This window comes from Sorghum bicolor, chromosome 7 (assembly GCF_000003195.3).
Source record: "Sorghum bicolor cultivar BTx623 chromosome 7, Sorghum_bicolor_NCBIv3, whole genome shotgun sequence".
Lineage (NCBI taxonomy): Eukaryota > Viridiplantae > Streptophyta > Magnoliopsida > Poales > Poaceae > Sorghum > Sorghum bicolor.
The window spans coordinates 58391995-58404173 of NC_012876.2; the positions used below are offsets into that span (position 1 = coordinate 58391995).

At 44.4% G+C, this 12179-nt stretch overlaps 1 protein-coding gene across 1 annotated transcript; it reads right to left on the bottom strand.

The window, feature by feature from the left end:
• On the bottom strand, window positions 5533-6737 carry LOC8080653. The gene has a single exon (XM_002445567.2). It carries the CDS (start codon window positions 6698-6700, stop codon window positions 5768-5770), a length of 933 nt encoding a protein of 310 aa, XP_002445612.1. The 5' UTR covers window positions 6701-6737; the 3' UTR covers window positions 5533-5767.

Genomic DNA, 12179 nt, shown 5'->3' on the forward strand with positions numbered 1-12179 from the left:
CGTTTTTAATAAGTTTTCCTAGTAGATCTAGTCTTTAAGATTATGGTCTTTTTATGTAAAATTTCTTGGTTTTGAAGATTTTTTTTCTCCTCTTCGGCGACGGCGAGAGAGTAGGGTGGAATCATTTTCTTTTTGGCGGCTCTATTGAAAATGCGGGCAATAACTACGGAGTCAGCATCCTTACTGGTTTGACAATATGGAGACTTTTGTTTTCAAACGACGACATCAAGGTGGAGATGGTGTCGCCATCATGGAATAGTTTTTTCCTGGTCTCTTCTCTATTTTAGGCCTTGTTTAGTTCGCAAAAATTTTCAAGATTCTCCGTCACATCGAATCTTTGGTCACATGCATGGAGCATTAAATATAGACAAAAATAAAAACTAATTCCACAGTTTACCTGTAATTTGTGAGATAAACCTTTTGAGCCTAGTTACTCTATGATTGGATAATGTTTGTCAAATAAAAACGAAAGTGCTACAGTAGCCAAAAACCAAAAAATTTGTGAACTAAACAAGGCCTTATTGTGGTCAGATCTGGCCACAATGAAGAACTAGAGAGAATAAATTTCAGATTAGTTTTCCTTGTTTTTTTTGGTGGCAGAAACGAGAAGGAAGACACCAAAAAGAAGAAGTTTCTCAACTCCGTCTACATGAATGATAGGGTCGTTCGTTGGGCATCTATTCTCAGTCCTTTTGCCGAGTGTTTACCTATGCAGTCATCTATACAACAAAACGTCGTATAAGTTTGATTTTGAGATCTAGAGCTATTCACAATATGGGTATAATTTAGATTAATTTTTCTAGATATTTATGTAATTCAGAGTGCTTGTAACATGTTCATGTATCCAGCTATTATTTAATATAATTCTTAAAAAAGATAATAGTGTGAGAAAAATGGCATTCACACTACCACAAAATTGATTTCAGGCCACAATCTCTTTAATAAACAAAGACGGTCATAATTATTAACCGCCTCCATAAATGATCAGGTGGTCTCCAAGCAAATACTAGTTTACTAACCGTCATCTTTATGTTGCTAGTACGAAATACACGTGCATAATATACGTCGCATACGCGACCAGAATATGTCACACTACCTCCAACATTTTTACTTCTGGTACAACACTAATTTTACTTCTTCGTGGAACATTTTTTTTTGGTTATGCTAGAATACATATGTAGCGGTTCCCTCAGCTCTCGGGTGGTGGGACTTTTTTTATTCAGGCGGGACTTATTGTTGGTCGAACATAAAGATGTCGTAACAATAGATAAATTGTTTCCAAAAAGAAAACATTCTATTCTAAAAGGAGAAATATGCTCGGAAGGGGTGCAAATATACATATTCTTTTTCTCAAATACGCAAGAGCACTGCATATCATTATATTAAAAAGAGAGAATGTCAAATAAAATACAAGAGTGGCAGTTTCCGACCCGACCGATATGACAACCTAGAGCCTCAACATCAACAGTCGAGAGGTTGTCCTTGAAGTAGGACTCGTAGGAACGCTTGGCCGCAGAGGCAGGCGGTGCCGAAAGTTCGAGAAGCCTAAACTTTTTTTTGAGCAGAACTTCGCCGCGCTTGGACACCGAGATGTGGTCCATCTTCTAAGCAGCGATCCGTCTACTTTGAAGGGGAAAGGTCCGCTTGGAGGGTGTCTTATGCTTGGGAGAGGAGCTGAAAGGTTCTAATATGGCTAGAGGAGGGTGAATAATCTATTTAAAAAATCTATAAATTCACTAGAGAAAAAAATTAGTATAACAAAAAGCATAAAGCAAATTTGCTCTACCTCTATAAGGGTTGCAAGCCACCTATCCAACAATTTTAGTTGCTAAGATCACTAGACACACAATGTCTATGTTACTACAAGCTACACTAGTGAACTAAACTACACAAGGCAAAACTAGCAATTAATACTAATTACACTATTTTGAAAGAATGAAAGTAGAGCAGATGTGATCTTTATACCACTGTGTAGACACAAGTGAACCAATCAATAAGATGTAGACCAATCTCCAGGAGAAATCCAATCGATCACAAGAGATGGACATAAATTTTTCTCCCGAGGTTCACGTGCTTGCTGTCATGCTAGTCTCTGTTGTGTCGACCAACACCTCGTGGTTCGGCGGCTAATTGGGGATCCACACCCAAGCTCTCTAAGAGCACCGCAAGAACCTTCCGCAAGTGAGGTAGCTCAATGACATGAGAAATTTACTAGAGTTGCCTTTGGCACTCCGCTGGGAAAGGCACAAGACCCCTCACAATCACCAGAAGATGGCCACGAACAATCATCGACTCGTGCCAATGCTCCGCTGCTCCAAGCCGTCTAGGTAGACGTAACCACTAGGAGTAACAAGAAAACCGCAGCTCAAACGATTTCCAAGTGCCACTAGATGCAATCACTCAAGCAAATACACTTAGAACCACTCTTAATCTCACAAAGATGGTTAATCTATGAGGAAGATGAGTGAGAGGTGTTTGCTTAGGCTCACAAGAATATCAAGTATGTCAAACTGCCAAGAGAGATGTCCTTGAGCCGACCAACTAGTATTTATAAGCATCCCCAATGAATAGAGTCGTTATGCTCTGGGAGCTGCCTCTGTTGGGGGCGTCGGACGCTCCGACGCTGCCCTGACAGCGACCCTTGATCACGCCATGTGTCCTCAGTTAAAAGTGAGTCGTTGATCTCCAACGATCACTTAAACATTGAAGTTCATAGTAAACCGGCATCGGACGCGTCAAGTGCTACGCACAGGACGCTACTCAGGAAGGTCTATAAACTCACAGAGTCATCGGACACGTCCGATGGTTGGCCACCGAACGCTATCAGCGTCCGACATGCACAACTCAGAAACCCTAGCTCCCGGCGAAGGCTGACGTCACACTGCACCGGATGCGAGAACAGTACTCGGCTGGTGTCCGACGCGCACTCCTTGGACGCTCCGACGCACTGCTCAAAAATGTGTCACTCGACCACAATGCACCGAACGTTGGGCCAGCGTCCAACGCATCCTCCGCCAGCGTCCGGTGACACTCCCGTGACTTCTCTGAAACTTTTTTCTAGCGCAATAGAAAATATGCATGACCGGTAGCTAGGAGCCTGTGGTGCCCTGGGACGGGTGACGAGTACGGCAGCAAGTTCATCCAATATCGGGTCGACCAAGACAAGCAAAGCGGGGGCACTAGCATGCTCACAGAGCGCCTCCACTTGAGGGTCAGGCTTGAGGAAGCAAGTTGAAGCACTGGCAACATCGGTGGAGGCGGGTGACTCATCCCCGGTGATGATCGCAGTTGGCTTACTACCAAAACAGCGGCGTTCGCTACGGCGATGGGTCGCCGCGGGACCCCCCCCTGACCCCATCTTCGTCCCATGTGCAGTTGGTGTACTACTGAGGGACGCTTGCTGGGAGGGTGGACGGTGGCTGGCACGAGCGTGGCGAGGCCGCCACCGCCATTTAGTGTTGCCTTGGGCCAACAACAGTCCCTAGCAAGGTGGCCAAGGCCACAATAGCGTAGACAACTGAGGTACCTAGCAAGTCGCCACGCGGCGCGAAAGGGAGAGGCAGTTGAAGCATCTGCCGTGGAAATGTGCAGGAATCTTCTGAGCTTGCATGCGTGGGAGTCATGGTGAGGTTCAACCGAGGCTGATGCAGATCTTCCTCCTGCCGGGATAGAATCTCACGCCACGCATCGGTGCTGGGGGCAGAAACCCGCCTCCGCACGCCAAGGCGCTGGCGGGCGGGTGCCTGACCGTCCATTGGCCAGGCTAGCAGACCGTGCACCAGTTAGAGGCGCGGCCGACTGCGCCTCCTTTGCTGTTGCGCATGCATGTGCCCGGTGTCCACCCCGCAGCGCCCTAGAGCCGTTGCCGGACGAATTTGGGCGCGCACGGGGGACGCAACGATCGGCCATGCCGGTCGATGAGCAGCCTCTAGGTCAGTTGAGGGACGTTCACCGTGAGACTCGTCGTTGCCATTGTCAGTCTGCTTCGTGCGCCCACCCGGGGATGGGAAGAATGGGTCCACGGAATGAGATAGCGCGATCGCGTCGGGCAGTGGCGTCAATGGCCGGTGAGGCGCCCTAGGGGTCGCTGCGGTGGCGGGCTCCGGTGGCAGAGGCGCGCTAGACCTGGCACCCGTGGACGGCTACGTGGAGAGCAGTGGACAGGACTTGTATAAATTTTGGCCCATAACAGAGGCCCGTCTCATGGGCATCAGTGGCGAATCTAGGATTTTGTCTAAGGGTATGCCGCCAAAAAATTTCATATAGAACTTGGTAAATCTATTTCAACAATTCAGTAATAATTATAAAATTGACAACATAATTCGGTATATATGCACTATATAACACAATAAGGCTTAAATTCATGGATTAATTGAAACCATGCACTTAGTATAAATAGTTCAAAAGTCACAATGATAATTGAAATATTGGCTAAAGAGAATCAGAGACTTACAATGCTATTTTCTGACAATTTTATTCGATGCTTTCGAAGGGACATAAATGTCTTGATTATATCACCTTCCTCAACTTCAAAGAAAATATCTCGCTCAATGAAAATGACTAGACAATCATCCAAAAGACTATCTCCCATTTTATTTCTTAACTTTGTTTTCGCTAAAAGAATTGCGGAACCGTTGGCAGTGAAGATGGTTGTGGCGGTGGCGGTGGCGGTGGCGGTGGCATAGGGTTTGCAATTTCCTCAATTTTCTCATGAGTTTGCTCTTTGACCAAAGGTTCAACCGGATTCAGGGGAATGATTAGAAGCAGCAGCAGACGCCTTTTTGGTTTCATGCTTTTGAAAAAGAGATGCAATATTCGAGTTTCTCTTCGTAACTACGTACATAAATATTAAACAATTTGTTATTTGTGATGTTAGCAAATAGCTATAAAATTAGATAATAATTTTCTAAAAAAAACGAAGAACATAGGATTAAATTTTACCTAAGAAAAATAGCCGTGACTGGATAGTCGTGCAAATTATGCAAACTGTAGATATACGAGATCGGAGAAGGGAAGGTAGCAAGGCATAGGCCAGAGGGCGCCGGCCACCAGGACCAGGGCGTCACCGTCCGGCGTCCCTCACGCCTCACCGCGTCGGAGTCGGAGTCCGCGTCGGCGGCGGGGGCGTGAGTACGTGACTCCTCAGCCCCGATGAAGGCCGTGTTTAGTTTCTGATGGAAAAAATTTCACGACACTATAACACTTTCGTTTATTTGTGTTAATTATTGTCCAATTATGGACTAATTAGGTTAAAAAAAATTATCTTGTCAATTTTGACCAAACTGTGTAATTAGTATTTATTTTTATCTATATTTAAGACTTTATGTATATGTCTAAAGATTCGATGTGACGGAGAAATTTTGAAAAAATTTGGATTTTTGGGTGGAAGTAAACATGGCCGAAATGAACGGATCCTGATTATATAGAACTATAAAAGTGGAGTATCGTGTTGGCGTGTATGTACTTGCGGCGTGGGCTGCTTCTTGCCTTTTTGGGCCTTCTAACTTGCCGCTTCCGTGATGGCCTAATCAGGTTAATTTGTTTTCTTTTTTCTTTATACATACAGATGTGTATAATACCTATATTCTATTGGTCAGGTGCCGGTTAGACAGGGTATGCCGGTGCATACCCGGCATACCCTGTGGCTCCGCCTCCAATGTGAAGCAGTTGCACGCACACACTTTCAAAAGCGACACAACCCAAGACGTGCAACGAAATTATCCCAGACAATCGAACAAGTGATCAGTGCTGCACTGAGCAACTTCTTCTACACGTGCTCTTCGACAGGAAAGACATGCTTCTGCGGCGGCGGCGCATCCCCGTCGCCGGCGACAACACCGCCGCTGGGCGGCGACTGAAGCTGCATGTAATCCAAGCACCGGCAGTAGTCCACCCTGAGGCACAGGTACGCCGTGACGACCCACACGGCGGCGATCGCCCAGCTGAACTGCAGGTTGGCCATCGCCACCGCCCTCCGCGCCGCCTCCTCCGTCACGCACGCCACTGCGCTCCGCATCGCGGCGCTCCCCTCCACCTCCACGCCGCCGCGGCAGCCGACCGGCACGAGCGCCGGCACCCACAGCGCGAAGCCCATGACCACGAACCACACGCCCTGGAGCAGCACCGACGCCGACCGAACCACCGCCACGGCGAAGCTCCTCGGCAGGACGGCGCTGGCGGCGGTGGTGACGACGGACGCCGCCACCACCAGCTGCAGCAGCCAGTGGTAGTGGCCCTCGAGGCCCGCGTGGTCCGCGGAGTGGAACCGGAGCAGGAACAGCTCCTGCCCGAACACCGACGCGGCGAGCGCGGTCACCACGTTCCCGACCCCCGCGCCGCCGGGCGTCGAGGTGGCGTCACTGCGCCGGGAGGAGACGTCGGCGGCGAGCGCCACCGACGCGTACACGGCGAGGTGGAGGTACATGGTGGCGTGCTCGAGGCTGTTCGGGTGGAGGCGGAGCGCGAGGATGGGGAGGTCGACGAGCTGGTCGGCGATGGCGAGCACGGAGAAGGAGAGCATGAGGTAGAGCTCCAGGTGCCTCAGGCCCGGCAGCGGCGGCGACGGGAACGGGAACCAGGTGGCGGAGCGGAAGCCGGAGGCGCCGTTGAGCTTGTAGCCCTTGACGGTGTTCAGCACGTGCCACACGCCGAGGATGGCGAAGGCCAGGCCGGGCAGGACGTGCCCTAGGAAGGTGCCCATGGCGTAAAACTTGGCTCGTACGTACGTACGACGTGCTTGTTGTCGCTTGGTGTTCGATCGTGCTCGTTTGCAGTGGCTTAAATAGATCATGGTGTCGGTCACTTGCATCGTTAATTAGCGATAACGTCGCCATTGTTATTACTAGGATTACTAGGATTGAAAGGACATGCATGTTAGGGACCGGCGCAGCATGCAGGAGACAGCAGGCTGGTTTGGACTCCACTTCAGGGGAAAGATGCACAGCCCGCCGGCCGGCTAGTGCTCGCTTGCATGGAAAAGATGAAAAAAAGCTGCAGACAGAAATACGGGTCAACTTCAGGCGTCGTTGTTTGTCCTGTATCTAGCCGAATCTTACAGCCATTTAGCCGCGTTCTCTCAGACCAAATCAGTCAGTACTTTCTATCATGACTTATCAGCCAAACAAATAATTGCCAGCAAAGAAAATTGATGCATAAAATCAAAGATTTTTAATTTCTCATAACAGAGAGGAGGAAAAAACTTACCTCAAATAACCGAACACACTCAGATTCTTCCTGTTCCCAGTGCTTTGCTTCACCACATTGCTCCATCAAACTGTAAACTTGCCACGTGGACACATAAGTGTGTTTTTTTAATACACGTTAAAGGATTTGGCGAAGGACAGAGACATGAATTCGTTGATGTCTTTTGTATGGATATAATCATTAACTCATTATTAGTGGCTGGACCTAATTTTGCTGGAACGGAGAGCGGTCGACGATGCACATGCACTAGTCAAAAGAAGTGCGGGGTGCGTTCGATTCCATTTCACCGGAGTGGTGATTGATGAGTCGTCCAAGTAATTAGCGTTCGCCAGAAGTCGAGTATACCAATTAATTTTAGTTTGGCCTCCATTGATTTTGCATCATTTTGTCCTATATATACACATGACGTACGTACTAGCTCATTTCACTTTACAAAAATAGGCATTGCTTTGTTAATTGTTATTATTAAACTTTCACACGACTCCGCCCCGAGAGCTCGGCGGTATCCAATCGTGCGACCGCGCGATAACGCTAACACGGTGCGGACTGATTTGATGTGAGAAAGCTTCCGCGAACAGGCTCGGCATTTAGCGGGATTATTTCGGGACTTTGGTTCAAACGGCCCCTCTGATAAAAGTACAGCCTAGTGTAAGCAGTACAACAAACTAAATTAACCCCAAATGGTCAAGCAACAACAGTAGAGACAGCGAACCTAATTAAGGAACAATCGAAACAAGCAGATGTCGGCAACACAGTTGGATGGAAAGGAACCACCACATGTGCACAATATAGTCTCACTCACCACTGTTAGTCTGCTACAATAAATCAGCAGGCCTAGAATGTAGAATTGGAAAATAAGCACCCAATATTCTAATCCTATCAACTAACCTAGAATGTAGAATAGAAAGGTAAAGCACACACCAAGGAATACACAATAAGTCATGCAAAAACATAAATGAGATAGAGAATACAAACTCCCACTCGGCTATAGTTTTACCATAGGTATAAAAAAGCTCACACTAATTTCCACTAGTTCTCGTAGGACCCCCACGTAAGGATGCCCTCAAAACGGCCAAGTTCCTAATTGAATAACTTCATGCATAACAAGGTCTTCTCCACGCGCAAATGGTCTTTATGTGGCCTCTCTTAAACCGCTTTCCACAGTCTTCACTATGGAGAACTTCGTCCCTTCGTACAACATTGGCGGCCACATCATAAACACAATTGGTGTAATCTTGCCAGATTACAAGCCTCATGAGTCACAATTACCTAGCTTGTCTTCTTTTATGCCTTCAATGATGAAATCATCAAGATATTTTTTTTAAAAAAAATATTTGTGGCAGAACCTCCTGAATTAAGTGGCCCACATGCACCTATCATTGTCTCGAAGACTTCTGATCGGTTTGCACGAGTTCCAAATGACTCAAGAAGTCTGTCGGGTGTCCTCGGGAAACCCGAATCATCCACGTTTTAACTCATACAGGATCAACATGGAGTTACCACAACATTACAACATTTGTTACAAAAATAACTTAGATCAGAGTGCGGAAGATTTATAACTTAATTTACAACATATGATGAAGTATAAACTTAACTAAATTTCCAAAAGGTCTATAGAGTAGCGGAAGCATCTTAGGTGAAGCTTCTAAGGTAGAAGAGGTGGATAAATCATGTCGCGCCCACCGACATGACCTCCATTAGCAGTCTAAGTCAGCACCTGCAACAGGGGTTATAAAACCCTGAGTACAAAAGTACTCAACAAGACTTAACCGACTAGAAAAGAGGTGAAGACTCAGGTATGCAGGCTATAGGGATTCAAGGTAAAGCTTTATCAAGATAAAGCATTTCTTTTGCATAAAAGCTTACTAAGAGTAAAACCTACTTTCAAGTTTTAACTCAAGATCATCATTTATGACTAACCAAAACTATTATCAAACTTTCATAAGCAAACCACCTCTTTCTTATACCAAAGTTTATTTATCACTACGATGATGGGGTGAGGATTGAGGCTCCATATCCGAGGAAACACGGCGATTCGAATCGATTAAACCCAGCTGGGGATTCAGTACCACACGACATATGTAGAACTTAATCTTGCATATGTCAACCTGTTTCTATAGATCCTCCCATACAAGAACGGGTTCAGCGTCACCCGAGAGTATAGTACACCACCATCCTACAGCCAATCTAGATGTTTCCCGGTCATCTCAGATCCGTAAGGTGGGTACACGCTACTCTCGCCATCTCTCCACTCCCAGTACGCGGTTAGCCGTTCTCAAGTATCGGAATAGCTATAGGTAAGGCTTACCACCGCATGTGGGCTGTACTCAAAGGTCTCAATCACAACAGGCCAACAACGGTACGGTCCTTAATCGACACAGTTGGAGACACTACTTTAAGACTCCATTCTTAAAGCAAGTCCACCGATCGGTCTCAAGTTGAAACATTATTGACCATAAAAATATTCCACAACAACCCTTCAAACTTTCTCATTTGAAAACCTATCTAATAAGCAGGGCTAAGCATACTAAGTATTTTCATAAAACAAGTATCAAGGTTAATATGGAAATCATCAAGGTAGATAATGCAGCAAATAGGATTCACTCAACTCCTATTCACCTAATGCATCATATTAACTCAAGTGATATAAATAACTTTATGAAAATACAAGGATAGGGTTTAATGTCCGGGGCTTGCCTTGACCGGAAGGGAAGTCCGACAACTCAGCAAAACCAGATGGATCCACAAACTCGGAAGCAACCCACTGAGGATTAGATTCCTCCGGAGCGTAGTCTACACGTAGAGGTGCATATGCATGATCAATGAGATGTTCATGACATGATAAAGACAGGTTACAAGTTCTTGGATGATAACAACAAACATAACTGCCTCGAGTACAACTTACCTTCACGGTATAGAAACAAACTAACTTAGTTATCAAAACATAGATTACTACTAAACAAATTTTATCATCTTCATTAAGCAAGGTTGTGTAGATCTCATGCAAAGTAACCACTAGTTGTCAATCAATCCCAAAGACCAATCAAAACCTAAAATGATTAGGTTTTCTATTTATCTTAATCAATTCTTAATTAAATATTAATGGCAGTAATTAAGTATTAACATCAAACAATAATTAAGTGCCAAAGGTCATTAATGTTAATGACCTTAGGTCATCACACAATCCCAAAAGCACTCAAATTCTAATTTGGAAATTAAGCAACTCATTATTTAAGTAAAGGCTAGCTAAAAACAAATAACTCTATTTGCACACATAACCAGGACAGCAGCATATACACAACTTCATTCAACCATAATTAGAGATCCAAACATCCAATAAAGGTGATATTAGACTTTCTGGAAAGCTTAGATAATTTTCTACAACTTTGTTATTATCTTCGAGAACTGATTTGAAAGATAAAATGGCCAAACAGTATGAATAAACAATTCTCTCCAGACCTTGGACAGAATCAGACATTAAGCTTCATACATCTATAACCAGAGTTCTAGATCACCAAAATTCATGATCCATAACATTTTGGAAAGCTTATGAACATTACTAAAATTCATCTTTTATCATGAAAGCATGATTCATAAGTTTAGTAGGTTGAAATTGCACAACTACAGAAACTGATCCAGAATTTAACAGAGAGGAACCATTTCTGAAACTTAACTTGAAACAGGCATAACTCAGAAACTATAGGGCCAAATGCCACTAAAATTTAACACCAGGTAGATACATGAATTATATACAACTTTGTTATAGACAAGTTTCACATCCATCATTATCTACCTAGAGCAATTCATAAGGTTCCAGAAACTGTCCAGAAATCACTAATAACTTAATTATAGACAAATAACATTTCATTTATGTTTCAAACTTGGACCTGGGCAAAACCCAGCTCACCAATAGTTGAAATACATCAAAGAGATACTAGAAAACATCATGGTCATCCCTAAATAAATTCCTTTCATGTTTTTATTAATTTATTTAGGTAAATAGACAAAGCAATAACCATATATCAAAAGTACACAGTAAATTCTGAGAAAACTACAGCAGCTCATATATGCTCTCCAAAGTCTACTGTATAAGTTTAATGCCATTTGGATAAGTATAGCAATTTCCATAAAAAAATAAATTTCCATCACAAGAACGCATGTAACAGCAAGATAAATAAGAAACTCGACATTTTCTACAAACACATAGCTAAATTATGTATCTATATGATATAACAATTTCATATAAAGGCAGAGGAACCATATTTTATATTTATTTATTTTTACTTTAATTGTAAACTATTTAATAAGCATTAAACAAGATAAATTAATAACTTAAACATATATCATCTACTGAACATGAAATTTTTACTGCAACATTCAAATAACATCATGAGAACACCATAAAAATTTCAGGCCCATAGGAGCTACACAGAATGAGATATGAATTTCTCCCTTTTAAACATAATTAAAAGGCATAAATCATAACTAATTATTTTATTACAAAACATGGCCAGTTTAATATTTTTAATAAAAACTAGACATCTCATGGAGCACAACAAAATTTAGTTCACCAAAATTGGAGTTACCAAACTCCAGATATGAATTTTCAAAGATTCAACAAAGCATCTACAAACAAGTCCTTATAGCACTATTCACCTGAGTCACAGTCTATGCAATTAGACCCCTGGAGAACATCAAATTGTCGCGCGAAGTCCCTGGTCGCGAATCCAGAGCAGAGGATGTCGGAGAAAACCTCATTTCCGGCCGGTGGACGCTTGATGGCAGTGAGAGAAAGCGTTGGGGAGCATCCTGAGGCTCGCGCGCTCGCGCTGGTGTGTGTGGCTTGGCCGGAGAAGGTTTATGGCCTCCTGGCCACGTGCGCAGGCTCCCATGGCGGCCATGACGGAGCTCTGTGACGGGAAACCGGCTCATGGCCGAGTCCGACGAGGGAAGCGAGTATTAGCTGGCTTATACGA